This window comes from Elephas maximus, chromosome 9, assembly GCF_024166365.1.
Source record: "Elephas maximus indicus isolate mEleMax1 chromosome 9, mEleMax1 primary haplotype, whole genome shotgun sequence".
Lineage (NCBI taxonomy): Eukaryota > Metazoa > Chordata > Mammalia > Proboscidea > Elephantidae > Elephas > Elephas maximus.
This window is the reverse complement of record NC_064827.1, coordinates 63,321,394-63,343,925: the sequence shown is the minus strand read 5'-3', so window position 1 is coordinate 63,343,925 and position 22,532 is coordinate 63,321,394. Positions and strand designations below refer to the sequence as shown.

At 51.7% G+C, this 22,532-nt stretch overlaps 1 protein-coding gene across 6 annotated transcripts; it reads left to right on the top strand.

Annotated features, from left to right (window-relative positions):
• Positions 1-3,398: 3,398 nt before the first annotated feature.
• KIF12 (kinesin family member 12) lies at positions 3,399-10,813 on the top strand. 6 transcript variants are annotated; one of them, XM_049895090.1, is made up of 19 exons: positions 3,399-3,447; positions 3,543-3,608; positions 3,699-3,777; positions 3,920-4,047; positions 4,145-4,220; positions 4,633-4,767; positions 4,897-5,032; positions 5,824-5,915; positions 6,104-6,251; positions 7,197-7,315; positions 7,397-7,501; positions 8,036-8,138; positions 8,220-8,310; positions 8,495-8,581; positions 8,962-9,052; positions 9,125-9,229; positions 9,766-9,851; positions 9,956-10,074; positions 10,403-10,813. In XM_049895090.1, the coding sequence occupies exons 1-19, from the start codon at positions 3,422-3,424 to the stop codon at positions 10,540-10,542; spliced, it is 1,932 nt and encodes a 643-aa protein (XP_049751047.1). In that variant the 5' UTR covers positions 3,399-3,421; the 3' UTR covers positions 10,543-10,813. The 6 variants fall into 6 exon arrangements, with proteins under 6 accessions (XP_049751047.1, XP_049751046.1, XP_049751049.1 ...); XM_049895089.1 differs by having other exon boundaries at positions 9,766-9,866; XM_049895092.1 differs by lacking the exon at positions 9,125-9,229 and having other exon boundaries at positions 9,766-9,866.
• Positions 10,814-22,532: the final 11,719 nt, after the last annotated feature.

Genomic DNA, 22,532 nt, shown 5'->3' with positions numbered 1-22,532 from the left:
CCTGTAGAGTCTTCTCAATATAACAGCTACAGTGATCCTTTTAAAACATAGGTCAGATCTTCTTACTCTATTCAAAACTTTCAGTGACTCTTCTTTTCACCCAAAGTAAAAGCCAAAGTCCTTATAATGGCCTAAAACATTCTGCATGACTTGGCTCATATTAACTCTGTGATTTCATGTCTACGAGTCTCCCATTGCTGATTTGGCTCCAGCCACACTGGCCTGCCTTCCATTCCTTGAATATACAAGTCTGTCCCAGGACCTTTGCATTGGATGTTCCTTCTGCCTCAGATGACCTTCTCAAAAAATATCTTTTTGGCTAAACGTGCTTTTCTCCTTGAAATCTTTACTCAAATGTCATCTTCACAATGAGGTGTTCCATGACCATCTATTTTAAACTATAACATGTCCACTCCAAACAGTCCCAACTCCCCTCACTCTGATTTTTTTCATAGCACTTCTCAGCTTCTAGCATGCTATACAAATTATTTATATGATTATTTTTCAGTTTGTCTCCTCTACCTCAGCAAATCTACCTGGGCAAATCTGCTGCAAAAGACCTCTTTAAAGTGTTGAAAAGCAAAGATGTCACCTTGAAGACTAAGGTGCTCCTGATCCAAGCCATGGTATTTTCAGTTGCATCATATGAGTGAGAAAGGTGGACAACGAATAAGGAAGACCAAAGAATTAATGCCTTTGAATTGTGGTTTTGGCGAAGAATATTGAATATACCATGGACTGCCAAAAGAACAAACAAATCTGTCTTGGAAGAAGTACAACCAGAATGCCCCTTAGAAGCAAGGATGGCGAGACTACATCTTACATACTTTGGACATGTCAGGAGCGATCAGTCCCTTGAGAAGTACATCATGCTTGGTAAAGTACGCGGTCAGCGGAAAAGAGGAAGACCCTCAACAAGATGCGTTGACATGGTGGCTGCAACAATGGTCTTGAGCATAATAATGATTGTGAGCATGGCACAGGACCAGGCAGTGTTTCGTTCTGTTATGCATAGGGTCACTATGAGTCGGAACCAACTCGATGGCACCTAACAACAACCTCAACAAAAATAATCTCTATGCGGGCAGGGATTTTTATCTGTTCTGTTCACTAATGTATATAAGCTACCTAGAAGAGTTCCTGGTATACACACAAAAAAAAAAAATTCAGAAAAGACTTAATAAAAATTGGCTGAATGGATATGCAATTTAAGGGTTGAAGACATCAGCATTCACTGTTAAAGAACAGAATCAGAACTCTGCTTTCTGCTTGTGGACATCCAATTATGTATACGTTGTGATCCAGGTCAGGGAGCCTAGTGCAAACATTTTTACTGAACAGCTTACCACACCCCAAAAATATGTTTATATCCCATTACTGCATATTTATCAAAATCCCTTCAGCGTAGCTCATCTTAGTCCAGTGTGAAGAGAACAGCACTCTGATTAAACTATGCACACCAAGATGTGAATGACTAATAGTCCTTAAGCCATTTAAGGGCATTTAAAGGGGCAGCTGTTCACTTATTCAGTTTACAACTGAAAAGGGTAACACTAGCAGATGCTAGCCATAGCAGACAACACTAGGCCTTAGAGTCCATAGTTCTGGGTTGAACTCAGTTCTGCCATTTACAGCTGCTTTCTCCTTGGACAACCTCCCCTCCCTGCCTCTGGTTTCCACATTTTTTTTTTCTATCTGAAAAACAAGGATAGTAATTCTTGTCCTACCTGCCTCAAGAATACAAAAACTGTAATCTGTTAAGGAATTTCAGAGTTGAAAGACGTCTTAGAGATCATCCAGGGATTTTTATTTTTGCTTTTAGATATTCTCTACAATTTACAAATCATTTGCAGCTAAGCTGTCTCATTTAATTCTCAGAAAAACCTCTTAATATAGGGCAGGGATCATTAATCTCATTTCACAGGATGGAAACTGGAGTTATGAAAGGGGAGGGACTTGCCCAAGGCTCTGAGGCATGTTCGTAGCAGAGTTTGGGGCAGGTGGCTCTTTGCTCTTCATAGCTCTTCTGTAGATCCGGCCAGAAGCTCCTATAACCAAAAAGTCAACTGGCTCTTGCGTGCACACCTCCAGTGCATGAGGTGCTCACTGCCGTCGCACAAAGCCCATTCCCTAGTAGGATGGCTCTAGGAGTTTGCTGTCATCTGTGGTGGTGTACAGTGCGTTACACTGAGAGGGGGTGATTATTGGGACTTTTACCCTAATGCGTGTTTGGGTGGAGAGGAGTTTATTGAAATAATCAGAGAGTATATAGATAGTCAGAATGGTTTTTCTGTAAGGCCAGTCTGATGCTGTCACTTTCCTGCTTGTAGCCCTTCCAAGGCTTCCCAGCTCCCTGAGTGAGCCCAGACTCCTTGATGTGCCCTCCCATGAGCTGGGTTCATTCTCAAACCCTCTCTGTGGCACACACACACCCTACCTGCCCCTTCCTGAAACATGTTCCCTTTGTCTGGAACATCCTCCCCTGCCACCTCCCTGTTCCCACCCTCCAGCTCCTACAGACCTCTGAACTTCCAGCAAAGTCCCTGCGCACTGGATTGGACTCATCTGTCTCCCCAGTCTCCCCAGCCAGACCGTGAGCTGGGTAAAGGCAAGGTCTGCATGTGATTCCTCTGCCCTGGTGCCCAGCACAGAGACTGGCACAGAATGGGTGACAGACCCACCCCAGCTCTCTCACAGACATCTCTGCTGCACTCCACCAGGCAGACCAGGAGAGGGTTAAACCATCCAGCTGGCCTGGATCAGCCTTGGCCCAATGTTTAACCAGATGCTCCAACCCTGTTCTCAGCTCAGCTCAGGGACTCAATCCAGTACAGTGCTGAAACCTGGGCCTCGCCCTGCCTTCTAGGCCCATCCCCTCCCTGGGCCCTGAGTGGAGAAGAAGCTGGAGCTGCTGGGGATGGGTGGGGGGCGAGGGGGACAGAGAGGGGATTGCTGAGCTGGGGCTGGGGTGTGGAGAGAAAAAGAAGAGGCTGGTCCAAGCTCTGCCCAGGCTCGCTGTGCTGCCCTGGCTGAGTCCTTCCCATCCCTGTCTCGTGTAGTCCCCATCTGTGCACAGAGGAGGCTGATCGGGGTGGTCCCAAGGGTCCCTCTTGATGGGACTAGCCAAGAAAAAGGGATCCTTAGACTCCAGAACCCCCTAGCCAGGGCCAGGGGTCCCCTAGCTTGGGAGAGACTGTCTCCACCGCAGAGGTGGGGGTGGGTAAATCTTTAACTAGCTGGCCCTGGGCAGGCTGGAGCCTTTCCGGATGGATGGCTGCCTGAATTGGGAGGGTGGAGGAGTGGGGGTGGGGATCTAAGTGGTGTTTGGCCAGTCCGGGTGGGTTGGAGAAGGAAGGGTGTTGGGGTGGGGAGGGAAAGGAGAGAGCCCTGGGCGGAGCTAATTGAGTGTGCAGAGCAGGACATGGAGGAACGTGGATCTCCCGACGGGTAAGCAGAGCTCCGGGGAGGTTTGGGGAGCCCCGAACACTGCCCCCAGCGGGGAGGCGCTGGGCGCAGGGATGCTAACTGCATTACTCCCTCAGGGACCCCGCACGGAGCCACGAGCAGGGGCCAGAAGGGCCGGAAACACCCATCCAAGTGGTGCTCAGGTGGGTGTAGGTTGGCTAGGAGGGGCCCCGTCGAGCAAGCAGGCGATGGAGACATCGGTGTGGACCATCTGTCCGCTCCCTGGTCCCCAGGGTGCGTCCCATGAGTGCGGCCGAGCTGCGTCGAGGGGAACAGAGTGCGCTACACTGCTCAGGATCCCGGACCCTGCAGGTGAGGAAACACCTACCGCCCCCCCCCCCCTCCAAAATGCTGCCCTGAGGGTGCCCATTCCCTTCTCTCGGCAGCTTTGCCCCAGGGCCGCGCCCTCGCCCAGGGCCCCGCCTGCTCCTCCTCTCCCACCCCCTCCCCGTAGGTGAGCCCCCCGGGCGGGGGCCCCGACGTGGCGTTCCGCTTCGGCGCCGTACTGGACGGGGCGCGCACGCAGGAGGACGTGTTCCGCGCGTGCGGCGTGCGGCGCCTGGGCGAGCTGGCCCTGCGCGGGTGAGTGAGGCGTCGGTGCACTCCGCTGCCGGCCCTGCCCCAAGCTCCTCCGCCAGCGGTGCCGCCGCCCCATCCACCCACGCCCCTCCGCCCACAGCTTCTCCTGCACCGTCTTCACCTTTGGCCAGACTGGCTCCGGCAAGACCTACACCCTGACAGGACCCCCTCCCCAGGTGGGCCGACCGCAAGCGGGAGGGGGTCAGGGATCGATGGGCTGGAAGCTCTGGGGAGTCGTAGGGAGCACAGACTCCCAGAGCGGGAGGAGTTTGTGTTGATCCAGCCCAGCCCTATTTATTTGCAGACAAGGAAACTGAAGACCAGAGAAGTGAAGGGACTTCCCTCTGTGGAGCTGGAGCTTTGAATTCAGCAAGACCTGGGTTCAAATTTTGAACGTTTTACTTACTAGCTCTCAGTTTCCTTATCTGTAAAATGGAACCAATAGTACCTACTGTGAGAATTAGGTATTATCTGGAACTGGGCACAGTGCCTGGCGCACAGTAAGTGCCCTACAAAAGGTAGCTGTTGCTGTCCTGGTGCTGCAGCTGCTGCTGACTCAGCCCCACGCTCAGCTCTTTTTGCCCCCAGGGGGAGGGGGCGCCTGTACCCCCCGGCCTGGCTGGCATCATGCAAAGGACCTTTGCCTGGCTGTTAGACCGTGTGCAGCACCTGGGTACCCCTGTCACCCTCCGTGCCTCCTACCTGGAGATCTACAACGAGCAGGTAGGGGAGCAAGGTGGATAGAGACAGAAGCCAGGGCTGGGATGGGGGCAGGTCAGATGTCTGGGAGTGGATGGAACATGGACTCAGAAAGGGCCCCCTTCCCTCACCCTCCACCCTGTCACCTCCCAGGTTCAGGACTTGCTGAGCCTGGGGTCTCCCAGGCCCCTCCCTGTTCGTTGGAATAAGACCCGGGGCTTCTATGTGGAGCAGCTGCGTTTAGTGGAGTTTGGGAGTTTGGAAGCCCTGATGGAACTTCTGCAAATGGGTGTGTGCTACTTCAGGGGAGCTTTGGGATGCAAGGGAGGTCATTTCTCAAGCGTTCGCTGAGTGGGGACTTGAGGCCTCCGGCTAGAGCTGTGGATTCAGAGATGACTCGTGGGGGCAAAGGACCAGCCAGCAACAATTCAGATGTGGGATCATGATCTGCCTTCCGTACTCCTTTGGCGCCCACCCCTGCCACCTGCTCAGGGCCTCTGCCTCAATCAGCCTCATTCTTGCTCCCCCAGTGACATTGCCTCACCTCAGGGCTCTCTTCTCAGATCCCTTCTCCTCCTTGCAGCAAACCACACCCCTCCCCTGCTCCAGACCCTTCCTTGGCTCCCAGTACCCTCAGGGTGAAGGTTGGACCTCTTAGTCTGGCCTGCAGGGCCCCTTCTCTCCAGCCTCATTCATTGATTCATGAAATGCCTATTAAGTACTCACCCACGGCAGGCACTTAGGGACACTGAGACCTTCAGTTCTGGCTCCAACATTGTACCGTGCCTCCTGGCTGGTCACTCTGCCTCAGTCTCTCACCCTCCCTCCATACAACAGGAGAGAGGTTTATAAAACGTCAGTCTGTTGTCATTCTTCTGCTTAATTCACTGCATCCCCCTCTCACTTCTCTGTGCTAGGGCCAGACCCAACATCCCGTCGTTTCCTGAACCAACACTACTTTCCCACGTCTGTGCCTTTGCACAGGTGGGCCCCTCCATCAGGATGCCATTGCTCCTTTGTCTTCATTGGCGACTGCCTACCCTTCCTACCAGGTCCAGTTCCTGATGTTTTCCCCTCCAGGTCTTAGCCGTCGAAGGAGCTCGCCACACACTCTGAACCAGGCCTCCAGCAGAAGCCACGCCCTGCTCACACTCCACATCAGCCGCCAAACTGTGAGTGCCCCAGCTTGGGGAAGAAGCTAGGCCAGGGCTGCCTAGCACGGGCTACCTCTGGATGTCTAAACCAACTTGGGTGTGCACAGGAGATAATGGTGGAAACCCTTGTCCTTGTCATCTTGTGACTTTAATGAGGTCAACTCCTCCCAAGTCTCCACCAAGCCCTAATCCTCCGGCCCTATCAGGTGCCTTCTGTGGACCCTGGGGAGCCCCCTGGTGGTGGGAAGCTGTGCTTTGTGGACCTGGCAGGCAGTGAGAAGGTGGCGGCCACAGGATCCCGTGGGGAGCTGATGCTTGAGGCCAACAGCATCAACCGCAGCCTGCTGGCCCTTGGTGAGACCCAGGGCCCAGCTGGCCTGATTTCCTAAGTTCACTCTTTGCACCTGACCCATAGCTGCCCATGGTGGGGGGAACCAGAGGAGCTGTAGTGCATGGAGGGATGTTGAAGAGCTGTGATCCAGAAACCAGAGGCCTCATTCTGGCCCCAGCTCTGCTATTGATCCTCTTTTGCCTCCTCTCTCAGAACTTTGTTTATGAATCAATAAACCCTAAAAAAAAAAACCCTGTTGCTGTTGAGTCAGTTCCCACTTACGGCAATCCTATATATGTGTGAGTAGAGCTGTTCTATAGGGTTTTTCTCAGCTGTAATCTTCACAGAAGCAGATCACCTGGACTTTATATGCAGCACCACTGGATGGATTCAAACCACCAACCTTTAGATTAATAGTCGCATGTAGGCTGTTTGTGCCACCCAGGGACCTTCTATAAATCTTGAGTCTATAAAGTTACCTCCTAACTTGGGAGGTAGAAGCGCTCTAGAGTATGAGCCCTCAAGAGACATTCAACCTGTCCCCTGTGCAGTTGGGAAGTCTGTGGCCCAGTGAGGGGGAAGGGACTTGACCTGTCCCCACCCCCCACCACCAGTTTACGGGACTTTGAGATCCATAAGGGCAGAGTCCTTGGTGTTTCTCTGTGGTTGCACAGGGAGATGCCCAGGAAACTCCTCTTCATTCAGTCCGTTTGTTAGACATTTCCGGAGTCCCTGCTGAGTGCAGGCCCTTTGCTGGGCATTGGGGGTCAAGGATGAACAGCGCCATCTCTGCCCTCAAGAAGCCACAGAATGGTGGCAGAGACCACTTGGGATGTCATGATACATGTGGCAGGAGTGGGTTTTTAGAGTCACACAGGCCTGGGTGCAGATCCCAGCTCTGTAGTGTACCAGCTGGGTGCCCTTGGGCAAGCAGTGTAACCTGTCTGGTCCTTGTTTTCCCTGTTCAGGTCACTGCATCTCTCTGCTGCTGGACCCCCAGCGGAAACAGAGCCACATCCCCTTCCGGGACAGCAAGCTCACCAAGCTGCTGGCAGACTCGCTAGGGGGACGCGGGGTCACCCTTATGGTACCCGAGGGGCCTGGCAGGGAGGGCGGGGCCTGAGGGAGGGGCTCCCGAAGAGGAGCACTAAGGGGCAGCCCTCCCCAGGTGGCCTGCGTGTCCCCCTCAGCCCAGTGCCTTCCTGAGACTCTCAACACCCTGCGATATGCAAGCCGAGCCCAGCGGGTCACCACCCGGCCACAGGCCCCCAAGGTGAATGAAGGAGGCACAGGCAGGGGGCATTGTCTGGGACTAGGACGGAGTTGGAGCCTGAGTTGAAGGGTCATAGCTGAAGTCAGGGCTGGGTCAGGGTTGGCATTAGGGTTGGAATCCTAGAGATGGGGTCATGGTTGGGTGAGGTGGGGCCAAGGTTCCGGATGGGGTCATGGTCAGGGTTAGGGCAGGTATAGGGCTGCAGTCTGATTTGAAATATGATTCAGGGCCTAGCCAGGATCTCAGCTGGTATCATGATTAAATCTAACTTGAGTTGGTGTCTGATGTGGGGTCTTATTTGGGGTCATAATCAGAGCCAAGGTGTGGACAGAATTGATTTGGGGATTGGACAGAGACCTATACGACACCTTGATGTGATTAGGAAAGGGCACCCCCCTCCTTGTGGATGCAGTCTTATGTCAGAATGCAAGGCCAGTGAGTGGAGCGTGAGCTGGATTCACTCACTCCCTGCACGGAAAAGCCCTTGTGCAGTGCACAACCTGTACAACCACAAATGGGCCTCTCTCTCCACAGACCCCTGCAACGAGGCAGCCCCAGCGTTTGGAGACTGAGATGCTGCAGCTCCAGGAGGAGAACCGTCGCCTGCGGACTCAGCTGGACCAAGGGGACTGCAAAGGTATGACCTTCCCAGGGATGGGGATGGATGTGAGCAGGGTCTGGGGCTCGTGGTGGATTCAGCCACCTCCCCTCCCTGCAGCCTCAGGGTTCAGTGGGACCCAGTTGGCTTGGGCCCAGCGGAACCTCTATGGGATGCTACAGGAGTTCATGCTGGAGAATGAGAGGCTCAGGTAGGACCCAGCCTGCTGCCGGGGGCTCTGTGCCCTGCTCCTCGCTGCTGGGCTGCTTGTCCTCCCTGTCCTCAGCTCTCTGTCTGTCCCCACCTGCCTCTTGGGGCTGGTACTATGCTGCACTGAGGAGGGGCTGACCACACCAGCCTGCCTCCTGTCACCTCCTGGGCCTGCTCTTCTCCAGGAAAGAAAAGAGCCAGCTGCAGAGTAGCCGAGACCTGGCCCGGGATGAGCAGCATGTCCTTGCACAGCAGGTCCACGAGCTGGAGAGGTGAGCCTGGCCACCAGCTGGGAGGCAGCCCCTGGGGTGAAGGACAGGCAGGAAAGGGGTGGTTTAATGAAATGGTTCAGAGTCCGGCCTCCAGAACCAGACCACCTGGGTTCAAATTCCAGCTCTGTCACCTACTAGCTGTGTGACCTTGAGCAAGCCTTTTAATCTCTCATTGCCTCAGTTTCCTCTTCTGTAAAATAATACCAGTATCTACGTTACAGGTTTGTTTTAAAGATTGGATTGAGTGAATTAACACATAAAGCGTTAAGAGTGGTGCCTGGCACATGCTCCGTGAATGTTTGTTAAATAAAGGGGGACTTGGAGGCCAGCCTGGGTGTGGAGTTGAGGGCCGCAGGCACAGGCCACACTGTTCTTTCCAGGCGCCTCCTCTCTGCCTGCTACCTTCACCAGCCGGGCCCTGGCCCAGCCCACCCGTGTCCCTGCTTGATGATGCCAGCTGTCCCCTGCCACGTGAGTCTCACTGCCTGGCCTGGAGGGCGAGGAGCAGGACATCACAGGAGCCTCTGACACACCTTCTTGTAGGCACTGCCCCCTCTCTGCTCTTGGCCCTGCTGCCACTTCTGTCCCCTGTGCCGAGCACCTGTGGCCCATTGGGCCTTTCCACGGAGGGAACTCCACTTGCCCCAGGTAGGAAATGCCAAGTGGGAGGTGAGGGAATGCTGGGAGAACTGGAGAACTAGGGGGTCAGCAATCCAGGAGGCTCCAGCAGCTCCCTGGGTTCCAGGTTCCAGACTGAGTCATGGGTCTCCCTCTGCCCAGGGCTAGGAATAGCTGTTTGTCTCCTCTCTGTCTTCCATCTCCCTGTCATTCACTCCTTCACGTATTCATTCGTTCACTTATGCATTCACCTATTTGTTCATTCACTCAAATTCTCCTTTACGCTCCCTGCTTTGGGCCAGCCCCTGTTCTGGTATTGAGGATTCAGAGATAAACCAGACATGGCCTCTGCACTCAGGGGGCTCTCAGTCTCAGGAGAGGACATTATAGGGCCACCTGCTGCCCACAGGAAAAAAGGACCAGGACCCTACTCCCATATGCCAACCTGACACTTTGTCACCCTGTGGGGCAGGCACGACGGGTGGTGGTTGTGGGTGGCACCAAGGAAGTGGGGCACAGACAGGTGGGGTGAGGTCACCCAGGGTGGGATCTGCTCTCTTCTGCAGGTGTATGGCCCTGAGGCCCCATCCAGCGTGCCCCTGTCTGCCCGGCCCCCACCCTGCGCCCCCCCATGCAGCTCTGCCTCCACCAGGTGCCCAAGAGAGAAGTGGGTCCAGCCCTGGGACAGTGGGGGTGGGGGCCTGGGGAGCTCAAAGACTCACTCCCCACCACCCCTGCCACCGGCCCCTGGCCCAGGAGTCACAGCGACTGGATTCAGACCCGAGACTTGGCAGAAATGCTGACCAAGGAAGAGGTGGTCCCCTCTGCACCCCCGCTGCCCATGGGGCCCCCAGACTCATCTCCAGTGCTGAGAGGTGAAGAAGGGAGAGAGGGAGGGGCCTCCATGGTCTCTGACCTTGGGCCAGAGCCTACCCTCTCCACACTCCGGGTCATAGTCTTCCCATCTCTCAAGTGGGGTGGGCATTGAGAAGTGATTTCTAAGATCCTTTCTAGTTCCCAAAACTCAGAATCTTCTTGCTAGGGCCACTTGCATGCCCAGACATGTGCTAGAGCCCATGGTGTATGTGGGGGCAGGAGGGTGCCCCACCCTGAGACTCCTCCAGAGAATGTTGGAACCCAGACAGGCCTGGGTGGGGAGGGGCCCCAGGGAGTGCAGGTCTCAAGTCTCACCGGGTTCCTTAGGTGCAGCCGGGGTCCCAAGCCTGGCGCGGAGACTGGAGGCCCTCAGAGATCAGATCGGCAGCTCCCTGCGACGTGGCCAGAGCCAACCACCCCCTATTGAGGGCACACGGAACCCCAGCCAAGCCCTCCCTCCCTGCTGAAGGCAAAGTAGAAACCCAGAAGACTGTCATGTGACCTGGCACCAAGCTCTGCACTCCTGGGCTTCAGTCTCCCCATTTGTTAAATAGGGGTATACCTGCTGCTCCACCTTGCAGCTGGGCTCGCAGAAGACGGTTCCTAAGGGCTAGGGATGGGGCTGGTGGGACTACCTGGAGGATGAAGGGAGGGTGCTGCTCTCAACCACAGGAAATGAGGCTGGATTCAGGAGAAATCAGGCAGCAGGTGATGAAATACATGAATAAAGAGAGACATGAGCTCAAAGTCTGGTTGGTCCTGTCTTCTGGGGTAGTCAGATACTTCGCCATGGGGGAAATCCAAAAGAGAAACGATTTGTGGGGGGTGTCTGAGGAGGAGGCAAGGACTGTTGGCAGAGGTACGTGTCCCCTTCATATTTGGAAGACCCAGGAACCCATTTCATGTATCACACAAGTTTTAATTGAGCAACTACTACAGGCTACTGGGCAGGCATGGAGGGATACAACGATGTACCAAGGAGGCATGAGGGAAATTGATTTGGCCTCAAGCTGGGGCAGGTGGTCGGTAGATCGAGGGGCTCGCTCCTGTGCCATCATGTTGGTAGGACTCAGGATGCCTGGGTTCTGATGCCACAGACCTATTCTGAGATGCTGGGCCAGCCCTGTACCCTCCCTGGACCACTTTAGTTTTCAGCTGATTAAATGGGGAGCATGGCTCCCTGTCCTGTTGAGCTTTAGTGAGGGCCAAGGATGTGAGGAATATTATGGATCCTGGTATAGGTACCCAGTAGGATACAGTGGGTGTACATTATAGAGAAATCCCGGCATGACATGAGAAATTGGGGATAGGAGTGGAAGGACCTCATTATAGAAAGAGCCCAAGGCTAACCTAACTCTCCGATTCTATAGTTAGGGATGCTGAGACCCACATGGTTCATTCCTTTGTTCATTGTTCGCTCATTCATTGAATAAGCACCACTGGCAACAATTGCAAGCCAAGCTGCAAGGTGGCAAACAAGACCAACAAGGGACAAGTTGGCTTTGCCAGGGGAGCTCACAGTCCAGTGGGGGGACAGACAGACTGACATTTACAACTTCACACCTGTGCATCAATGGGGGAAGCTCAGGAGGCTGCAGAAATAGAGAAGGGTCACTTAATCAGAAGTGTGGACGGGGTCAAGAAAGGTTTGCCGAATGAAGCCATGATTAAGGCCCAAGGGTTCAGCATCAGTTGGCCGAGGGGAGGATTCTGGGGGGCAAAGATCTGTAGTTAAATTTAGGGAGTGAGAGAGGTACCGGAAGCCAGGCATTAGAGAGGAGAGTCCTGAGACTGCAGTGGTTCCCAAGGGCAAGAAGTTCAAGGCCTCGTAGGCCATGTAGGAGTTTGGGCTTGTCCCGAGGGCAAAGGAGAGCCATGAAAGGGCCTTGGGGAGTCACTGGGTTAGATTTAGATCACACTGGCCACTTGTAGGAGGTGGATTGACTGGAGATGTGAACTGGAGGCGGGGGACCAGTAAAGAGACCACCACAGAGAGGAGATGAGACCCTCAGCCAGTGGTACCCGAGCCAGCCCTGGGTTCAGCATCCCCTGAGGCCTGGGGCCTGAGCTCATACAAGGCCCTGGGTTCAGGCAAGGCCCCAGGCAAGCCAGCTTATCCTCTAGGCTTAGGGAGCACTGGAAACAGGCTGAGGACAAAGACCAAGCCAGAGAGCAGCCAAGGAGTTGTCGGGAGCCTGAGATGCTGGAGGGAGGTCATAGCCATCATCTGGTACAGCTGCTCAGACCCATCCACAGGCCTGGCCTACCGCCCTACCCCCTCCCATGCAAGCCCAAGCAAGATAAGACCCAGCACTCTTTTACTCACCCTTCTGGAAAGCAGCCCTGGAATGTCCCCTAATTTTGCCTTGTGGGCTGTATGACTGGGCCTCTCTGGACCTCCCTGACTGCAGGCCCTGACTCCTGAGTCTGTTCCCCAAAGCTGGGGCTGGCGGGTTCAACGCAGCTTGGAGCCCCAGGGCAGGATATTGACAGCCAGCCTCGCTACTGGGCGCTAGGGGCATTCAAAAAGCGGCAACTGACTGGAAGGCAGCATCCGTGGAGCAAAGCCCAAGTATGTAGGGCAACGGCAAGATGCCTCAGGCAGCAGAACCAGCAGAGTGGGATGTGGTTAAGCCCAGCCCACAATCACCCAGGTTCACATCTCAGCTGCATCACTTAATCCCTGAGTGATCCTGGGCAAGTGACTTAACCGCTTGGAGCCTGAGGCATTTCATCTGCAGGTGGGCACAATAACACTGCCACCTTCACAGGACTGTCAGGATTAAATCCATTGATACATGGAAAGAGTGTAGCACGAGGCTTCGCTTGTACCAGGCTATTTAGCCAAAACCAACTGTTAGCCAACAAGACAATTTGATGGAATTGACAACTTGGGCTCAAAAAAAAAAAAAAAAAAAATTCAACAAGTATCTATTGAGAACCCATTTTGGGCCAGCATTGAACAAAGCATGAAATTACCCTCACAAAACACAGACAATAAAGCAAGAAAATGGGCAAAACATGTTGGATATCAGATGATGACAAATGCTGTAGAGCAAAATACAGCAAGGGAGGTTATCTCTGCCAGGCTGGGGGTGCAATTCTTTAAATGGGGGGGCAGTCAGGGAGGTTCTCATGGAGGTGACGTGCCAAAAGAACTGAAGCAGGTGAGAAGGGTAAGCCTGATTAGCGTCATAAAGTCACTTTTTTTTTGATGAAATTGCAAATTGGATGCCCTGTCAACTCAGGCAACTCCGCAGGTTTATGGCTGGGCTCCTCCCTGCTCCCCAGAATCCCAATCCATAGCTCTCTATCTCTGAATGGTGGCCTTGCTTGCTGGGAGGTCCTCAGCATCAGGCAGGGGAGGCCCCTGGCACTGAGTGTGAGAGCTTTCCCTTAGCTACCCTGGGAGGAGGAACAGGGACCACCCAGGGGGACCCTGGCTGTGGATGGCTCATTTTTTTTTGGACAAATCTTTCTCCCACTGGAAACAGCTCTGATTGTCCAGTTTCCTAGTTCCAGCTCAGGCTCCAAACCCACTGCCGTCGAGTCAATTCTGACTCATAGCAACCCTATACTACAAAGTAGAACTACCCCATAGGGTTTCCAAAGAGCATCTGGTGGATTCGAACTGCCAACCTTTTGGTTAGCAGCCGTAGCTCTTAACCACTATGCCACCAGGGTTTCCAGCTCAGGCTCCAGCTCAGCAAAAACCCCACTTTCTTTTCAGGACTCAAGGGAATTGGCCACCACTACAATTTTTTTTTTTTTTTTACCCCTCTCTCATAAGCCATGTGTGTCCATCTCTTAACCAACAGCCTAACTCCGGAGCTGCAACTTGTCTACAGAAATTTCATAGGATTCTAGATAACGTGTCAAGATTCTCAGAATCCAACAGCCATTACTGAGAACTCAATAAGGGCAATTCTAGAAGCCTGAAAGCTATGGACTTCCTCCAGAATGACGGAACTTGGGGCAGTCCTCTGTACCCCTGAGTCATGGTAGGAGTTCTCCAGAGCTGTCAAACTTAGAAGGTCTTTGGTACCTCAGAACTTGAGAACTTGGATCAGCCCTCAGAAATTCCGAAGCACTGTAGGAATTTTCCAGAATTCCAAATCTCTAGAAGATCTCTCTGAATTTCTAAAACATTGCATAGAAGTTGGGAGGGATTCTCTGAAATCTTTGGTTGGGGCAGAAAGGCATTCCCCAGAACTCAGAAGGCTATCCATGAGTTTCTAGAACTCTGATAGACTTAGAGAGTGACCTAGATGTCTGGAACTCTGGTTGAGTTCTCTAGATCCTTGGGGACCCAACTCTTAGATAACGCAGGATGGGGCAACATGGCTAAAGGGCTTGCTTTGGACAACATGAGCTTCAGGAAAGGCACGCCTGTGAATATTTGTGTTTAAAAGCCAGCAAGGGCTCATCTGAGGCACCGGCCCCCAGGCAGACCCTGATAGTTGGAATCAACATGAGAGTTTGTGAAGACCCTCTTGCCAAGCACACCATGCTCCCGGCTCTTTGCTTCAACCATATCAGCCTTCTCTCAGTATCTCAGATGTGCCTTGCTTTCTCTGACTTAGAGTCTTTTTTCCCTTTGCCTAATGACATGTTTGCCCCAAGTTCATACCCAACTTCATACTCAACAGATTGGTTTCAGCCCTTGGGAATCACTGACATCTACACTTGCTGCACAGCAAAGACCTTTGGGAGTTGGGCACAGGTGTCTTTTCCCCAGCTCATAGCTCTGGTCAGACGGTCTCTCACTCCCTAATCACATGTTTACTCCCTACTTGAAGGCCAGGACTGTTCTACTGGCCACAGGGGGTACTGGCCTGACCTTAAGCCACTGCTCTGTTTTTAAGAAAGCTTCCAGCCATGTGGAGGAAAGGACAAGCAAAACAACAATTACTATGCAATGGAATAAATAATAACAACTAGCAAAATGTTTTTTTTTTGTGCCAGGCACTGTTGCCAACATTTGTGATGCATTAACTCATTCATTTTTCACAACAACTCTGTGAAGTAGGTATTATTATTACCTCATATTATTATCTTCATTTTGGAGTCAGGAAACCAAGGCAAGAAGATGTTCAAGAACTTGCCCAAGATCACACAGCCAGTAGGTGGCAGAAATGGGATTTGTACCCAGGTGGTTTGGCTCCTGCATATGTACTCTCCATCACCATGCCAGGTGCCACCCAACAGGACCACAGAGGAGGGCCAGATAGAGGAGGCACTCAGAACCTGCTGAGCTGTCCCTGGAGAAGTCAGTCGCCACCAAAGCCAAGCAAAACCCAGCATGATCAGATCACGCAGAGGCCCTGGGAACTTGCCAAACTCTTTTCCCCCCACTGAGGAACCTTCACCACCCCCAGGGACAAAAGAATTCTTTACAAACTACCCAGCGAAGCAGGACTCTTTGTGCAGCCTGAGCCAGAACCAAGTGGAGCCCTGAAGTCCAGCCTCTGTGTGGTAGATGGGGCACTGGGTGGAGAGGCCAGAGAACCTCCCCAGGTGGTCTCCAGGCCCAGCTCTCCTTCAGTACACAACCTTGGGCAAGCCCTCCTCTTTGGCCTTGATCTGCCCAACTTTTCAGCTTTGGGACTCTGGGGAGGTTATTTTATTCCTCTGAGCCCCAGTTTCCTCCTCTGCGAAGTGGGGATAAGATTGGTTTACCCTGTGAGGAGCAAGAAGAGTTGTGGAGGATTGATGTGAGGCTAAAATGTATGAATCCATGTAAGCTGTTTAGAACAGATCCTGGCACGTGGTAAGTGCTAAATCAATGCTAGTTATTACTGTTATTATTACTAATGGTTGCTCTTAGCACATTCTGTCATTTCTGTGCTTGCAGGAGCGGAATTATGTCAATATCCAAACTCTTGTTTACAGACCCACAAACTTGTTGACACTCAGTTCTGCTGGCTCCTTCCTGCAAGGTGACCCTTTTAACATGGATTCTCCCATGGAGAGCAGCAGCCACTCAGGACTCTGTCACTCAAGAAGAGCCAAGGAAGTGTTCAATTGCCCTTACAGGGCAGTCTGATTGAGATCAATTCGTTGTCTTCATTGAAGAGAGGTCAGAGGGACTTTCTGAAGAATCCAGTGTGCCTTGTAGCTTCAGAAAAGAGCTATTTTAGTCCTTCCAAGAACACTGGGTAATGTCAACTCAATCGCCCTGGAGGTCATGCTTTAATGGACCAAGAAGACCAGCTTGTGACCAGCAGGAAAAGCCCTGGGTCTCATCCCTGCACTCAGGCAAGGCCTTTGGAAGTTTACTCTTTGGAAGCCCTTTTTCAGGGGTACAAAGGGAGCCAGGCCCTGAGACACCAGCTCAGTCCCCAGGGAGGCCAAACTTCAAGGACATTCTGAGCTCCAAAGTGTCTCATTTTCCATCTGCCTTTTTTTTTTTTCTGTAGGCTAAGCCATCCAGTCCTACAATCAGGAACCTGAATTGGCAACCTGAAAGGGCACTGCTGGACTCCTTGGGTGGTACAAATGGTTAAATGTGTGGCTACAAACCGAAAGGTTGGCAGTTCAAACTCACCCAGAGGCACCTTGGAAGAAAGGCCTAGAAATCTGCTTGCAAAAGTTCACAACCATGAAAACCCTGTGGAGCACAGCTCTACTCTATAATACACAGGTTGCCATGAGTTGGAATCGACTCGAAGGCAACTGGTTTGGTTTGGTTTTGGTGAGGGCACTGTCAGACCAGAACTCTCCAACCGAAAGGTCGGTGGTTAGAACCCACCAGCTGCTCCATGGGAGAAAGATGCAGCAGTCTGTTTCTGGAAAGATTAGAGCCTTGGAAACCCTCTGGGGCAGTCCTACTCTGTCCTATAGGGTCACTGTAAGTCAGAATTGACTCAGTGGCAATGGATTTGGTTTTGCTTTGGTTAAGCTCTCTCCAAGGGGCTAGGACATCACATGTTTCTCATTTAATTCTTTTGAGCTCTTATTAACCCCGTTTAACAGGTGAAGAGATTGAGGCTCAGAAAAGTGATGTCACTTGGCTAAGATTAAACAGGCAGAAAGGGGTTGCATCTACAACTGGAACCAGGTCTGTCTGGGTGCAGAGCTGGGCCTCTTAATGTGGGCCCATACCAGGCAAAGCCTCGGGAGTCCTCCCAGCCACCATACATAGACTAATCCAAAATCGCCAACTCAAGGAAAACCTCCACAGAGCAAAAGTTCTTTGCTTTTTAAATGGAGCCATTGTCATTCATTCATTGATCACTGTGAAAGAACTTGGGATGTGATGATTTCAGTCTCCCAGTCTCAGCTGACTTCTAGTTGGGTGGTCCTTCTTGGGGGTCTGACCTAAAGTCCATCTTGTAGTTGTAAGTCAGTTAGCATGTCCTCACTGAGTACCTACTATGTGCCCAGCTCAGCACTAGGCCTCAAAGAGGAAAGGAAGGGTCAGGATTTGGTGCAAGAGATACGGAGTATGCTCTCATATGGGGAACAGAGAACCAGGTTCATGTAAGCCTGACTTTTACTGCAAAGAGTCCAGTGAAGAGAGACGGCCTGCCCCTGTTCTGCCAAAGATCCTCTGTTTATTAGAAGACAGGGTCTGGGAGGTCAATAGAGTGCCTTTGGCATCAGGGAGACAGATCTGGGTGTAAATCACTACTCCCTGGCTAGGTGACCTCAGACACCTGAGCACCTGATCTCTCAGCTTCAGTTTCCCTATCATAGGGCTACCATCCATTGTCATAGAATGATGGTACTTTAATGGGAGGATTCAGGAAGACCTGCTTGTAGGGTCCTTAGCATAGGGCCTGGTACATAAAATAAATAGGAACTTAATAAAGTGTTTATTCAGGTTACAGCAGCCATTGTGTCTATAATAGCAGTACCCAGTTCTGGCTACCCAGCAGAATCCCCTCCTGGGCTATTTTTTAAAAGAGCCCCCCCACCTAAGCATCAAGATCTCTAGAAAGGCTGGGGATAGGCAAGGTAGCAACTGCATGTTTACACTCACCAGAGAATTTAAGCATCCTTGGGTCAAGAAGCCTGGGTTCTGGCCCAGGTTCTACCACTTCTAAGGCTGAGTCACTTCTAGCCGATTGCTTCCCTCTCTAGGCCTCCAGCTCCCAGTCTTTGCAGAGAAACCTGTGAGCAAACTGGGTGGACTTTCTGGAAGTTCTCTGCTGCCCCCTGGTGGAAACAGGACCCCACGCTTTCTCAGGTTCCATGAGAGATGGCACGGAGCAACTCCTGTGTGTACGGAGCCCCCCCCCCCCGCCCTTTTTTTTTTTTTTATGGAGCCCTTAGCTGGTGGTGCACATGGTGCTGGGTGCCTAGATGTCATCGGGCCCTCAAGTGTGCACAGTCGAAAGCATATTCACAAACGTCACTCGTTCAACCTTCTTTCAGCCCTGTCAAGTAAGGTTTGGTAGTCCCGATGAGGAAACAGAGGCAAGGGAGGGAAGGACAGCCCCTCCCACCCCCCACCCCCCACTTCCCCATCACCCAGCAAGTCAGTAGGACTGAGACAAGGACTCAAGTCTCTGGCTGGCCCAGAAGTAGGAGAACGAGTAGCAAAGCCCAGACATAGCAGGGCAGTGAGAACAGCCCCTCTTAACGTTTCTAGTCATCAAGTCCTGGGCACTACCCACCTCCAGCTTCCCCAGGTGATGCCGCTGAAAAGACAGGCTGTGGTTCTGAGTCTGAGGGAACTGGGCAGGGAAAGGCATTTTGGGCGAGGCCCGCAGAGGGATAACTCCTGGTGGGGAAGGACGCTGGCTCTGCCATTCCTTCCCCTATTAGCAAAGAAAGACCCTAACTTTGACTAGACCCTCTGGCCTGAGTTCTACCCATATCTTTGGTGTCCCTGCCAGCTCAGTCACCAGGTTCCAGTGCCCACGCCCCATCCTTCTGGCTGGAAAACCTCCCAGGGATTGCCTTCCTGGAAGTCCAGCTTCTGCTGCTTCCAGATTGATCTCTCCCGGTGACACATCTGACCGCTCACTTTTGCCTACCAGTGCTCCTGTTGCACTTGAGGTGAAGAGCAAACCCATGGCCTAGCACACACAGTCCTACCTGCTGGGCCCCGGCCACCTCTCCAGTCTTGGTCTTATCCTCCCCCCCACCCCACCCCCCGACACCCCACTGTTCGTACACCAAGCTCCAGCCCTGTTGATTTTTTTTTATTATTATTCCAAATGCATCTCTCTATCCTTGTCTCTTCATCTTCCACCTCTAAGCTTTTACATTTGCTGTTTCCTCTGCCTGAACACCCTCCCCTGCCCCTCACCATGTTAGTCTGGCTAACTCCTCTACCTCCCCATCACTGAGCTCACCGTCCTGTCATATCACCTTCTCCTCATTCGTCTGTTCCCCTCGACCATGTGAGCTCCAGGAGGTCTGTCATGTTCTCCATCACAACTCCAGTATCAACATGGAGTACATATTTGTTGAATGAATAAGTGGACAAGTAAATAAATGGTGAGAGAAAAGCCTGGGTGCCAGTGTCAGGCCTATCTGACCCCCATCTCTGCCACAAGCTGGGTGACCTTGAACAAATTCCCTGCTCTTCCTAAGCTCCATTGTGTTCATCCCAAAAGTGAGACCTCAAGTCCGTACTAAGCCAGGCACCACTGAGGTACCTAGGCTACCTGCACAGGGCAGGCCCTCCCTCCGCTCCTTGTTAAATGGTTTTAGAACCTGGCCAATTTCTGTGGACTCTCGGACCCCTAGGCCCCTTAGGAGGCCAGGGAGTGGAGCCCTGAGCCCCAGAGCCTCCATCCTCCCACCCCTGCCACCGGGGGTAAAAGGGTCATCACCCCCCTGGCCACTGCCGGCCTTGCATCTTTGTGGCCCAGGGCTAATTTTTAAAGAGCAGCTCAAAGTCCAGGTGGTCCTTGGCAGAGTACACGCTCTTTGTTTGCTCTGGTTAATAATCTCATGAGCACAAACATCCCTGGAGGGCAGGAGAAGAGATCAACACCCAGAGCCCCTCCTCTGGGCCTCTCCCCACCCCCAGGCCTGGAGCTGCTTCACCCCTGTGTGCCTCAGGCTTCCTATCTGGACAATGGGATTGATAACCCTAACAATACAGACCTGCTGTGGAGATCAGCTGAGCCACCTTGGTAAGCTGCTGCTGTTGTTGGGTGCCCTCAAGATGGATTTTCAACTCATAGCAACCCCATGTGACAGAATAGAACTGCCCCCATTGGGTTTTCTAGGCTGTAATCTTTATGAAAACAGAATACCCGGTCTTTCTCCCATGGAGCCACTAGGTGAGTGAGTTCGAACTGGCAACCTTTCAGTTAGCAGCCAAGCATTTAATGGTTGGTGAGTGAGTTCGAACTGGCAACCTTTCAGTTAGCAGCCAAGCATTTAACGGTTGTGCCACCAGGGCTCCTTTGGTATGCTGTATACTCTGTTCCTATTGACAATTCATTGCTATTTACTGGTTCTTATACCAGGCCTGGTTTCTCCAAAGACAGGCACCTGAGCCCATCACACAGGAAAGGCAGCTCGCAGTTTACAGGGCACTTTTACACACATTGTCTCACTTGACTTTTGGCAGACAGAGCAGGGACAGCTATCTTCAGTTCACAGATTAGGACATTGAGCTTCAGAGAGGGAAAGTCATCCCCAAAGTCACACAGCTGGTAAGAAGTAGAGCAAGGAGAGAAGTCAGGGCTTTTGGTTCTCAGTTTACTCAATTTAGACTCCTTGCTACCACTGTTAGCCAACCCATAAAAGACTGAGAAACTTGGTGAACAAGATGGAAGATAACTGTCCCAGAAATCTAAGTTGAGATGGTTGCTGTGATTGAACTTGTTACATAGCTTCCTGGCAGCCAAAGCAAAGAGGGAATGCAAATCATGGCCAAGCTGTCAGTGATGGAGCAAAGGAAACATACTTATTATGAATAGAGACACACTTGTTCCTGATGCTGATGAACTGTATTGACTGAATCTTAAAGAAGGGACTTGAAACCCCATTTGTTCATGCAACTATGGGAGCAGAGGTCTCACATAAGAGAGATCTTGTTCTTGGAGCTGCCTGTCTGCAAGGGTCATTCCCAGCTATAGCAGAGAAATGGACATGTCTAGAACGTTCCATGCCAAGAGTAAGGAGGAAGTGAGCACAGTAGCTCTGACCACAGGAGAAGAGAACTTCATAGACAGGTCCTATGATATTGCTGGCAAGAGTTTAAGCTTTGGAGACAAACAGACCTGGTTGTTTGTTTTTTTTTTAATTTATTTCATGAATGCTGTATTAGTTTCCTAAGTTACTGTAACAAAGTACCACAGGCTGGGTGGCTTAAAACAACAGAAAATTATTCTGTCACAGTTCTGGAGGCCAGAAGCCTGAGACCGAGGTGTCAGCAGGGCCATGTTCCCTCTGAAGGCTCTAGAAAAGAACCTTGCCTTGCCCCTTCTAGGTTCTGGTTGTTGTTTTAGGTGCTGTCAAGTCGATTTTGACTCATAGTAGCCATGTGTGACAGAGTAGAACTGCTCCATAGAGTTTTCTAGGCTGTAATCTTTGCATTACATGGACCTTCTGGGCGGGTTTGGTCTTCTCTAGCTTCTGGTAACTGTCGGCAATCTTTGGTGTTTCTTGGCTTGTAGCTGCATCACTCCAATCTCTGCTTCCATCTTCACATGGCCTTCTTTTTCTGTGTGTCTCTCTGTGTCCATATCTGAATCTCCCGCTCCTTTCTCTTATAAATTAGGATACCAGTCATTGGATTTAGGACCCATTCTAGTCCAGAAAAGGAGCCCCGGTGACACAACAGTTAACAGTTAATTCAATTAGCTCAGCTGCTAATTGAAAGGTTGGTGGTTCAAACCTGCCCAGCACCTCCACAGGGGAAAGACCTGGAGATCTGTTCCTGTAAAGATTACAGCTTAGAAAACCCTATGGGGCAGTTCTAATCTATCGCATAAAAAAAAAAAAAAAATCACATAGGGTTGCTAAAAGTCAAAATTTTCTCAATGGCACCTAACAAAAACAACAACAACTAATCCAGTAGGATCTCATCTTAATTATATCTGCAAAGACCCTATTTCCAAACAAGGTCACACTCAGAGGTTCCAGGTGGATAAGAAATTTTAGAGAGCCCAACTGAAGTTGTCAAGGGTCAAGGATTTCATTCTTCTTGGATCAACAATCAATGGCCATGGAAACAGCAGCCAAGAAATCAAATGACGTATTGGGCAAATCTGCTGGTGCATGATGCCACTTTGATGACTAAGGTGCTCCTGACCCAAGCCATGATATTTTCAATTGTCTCACCAGCATGTGAAAGCTAGACAACGAATAAGGAATACTGAAGAAGAATTTCAAATATTCCAGGGACTGCCAGAAGAGAGAACAAATCTGTCTTGGATGAAGTACAGCCAGAATGCTACTTAGAAGCAAGGATGGTGAGACGTCATCTCACTTATTTTGGACATGTTATCAGGTGGGACCAATCCTTGCAGAAGGACATCATGCT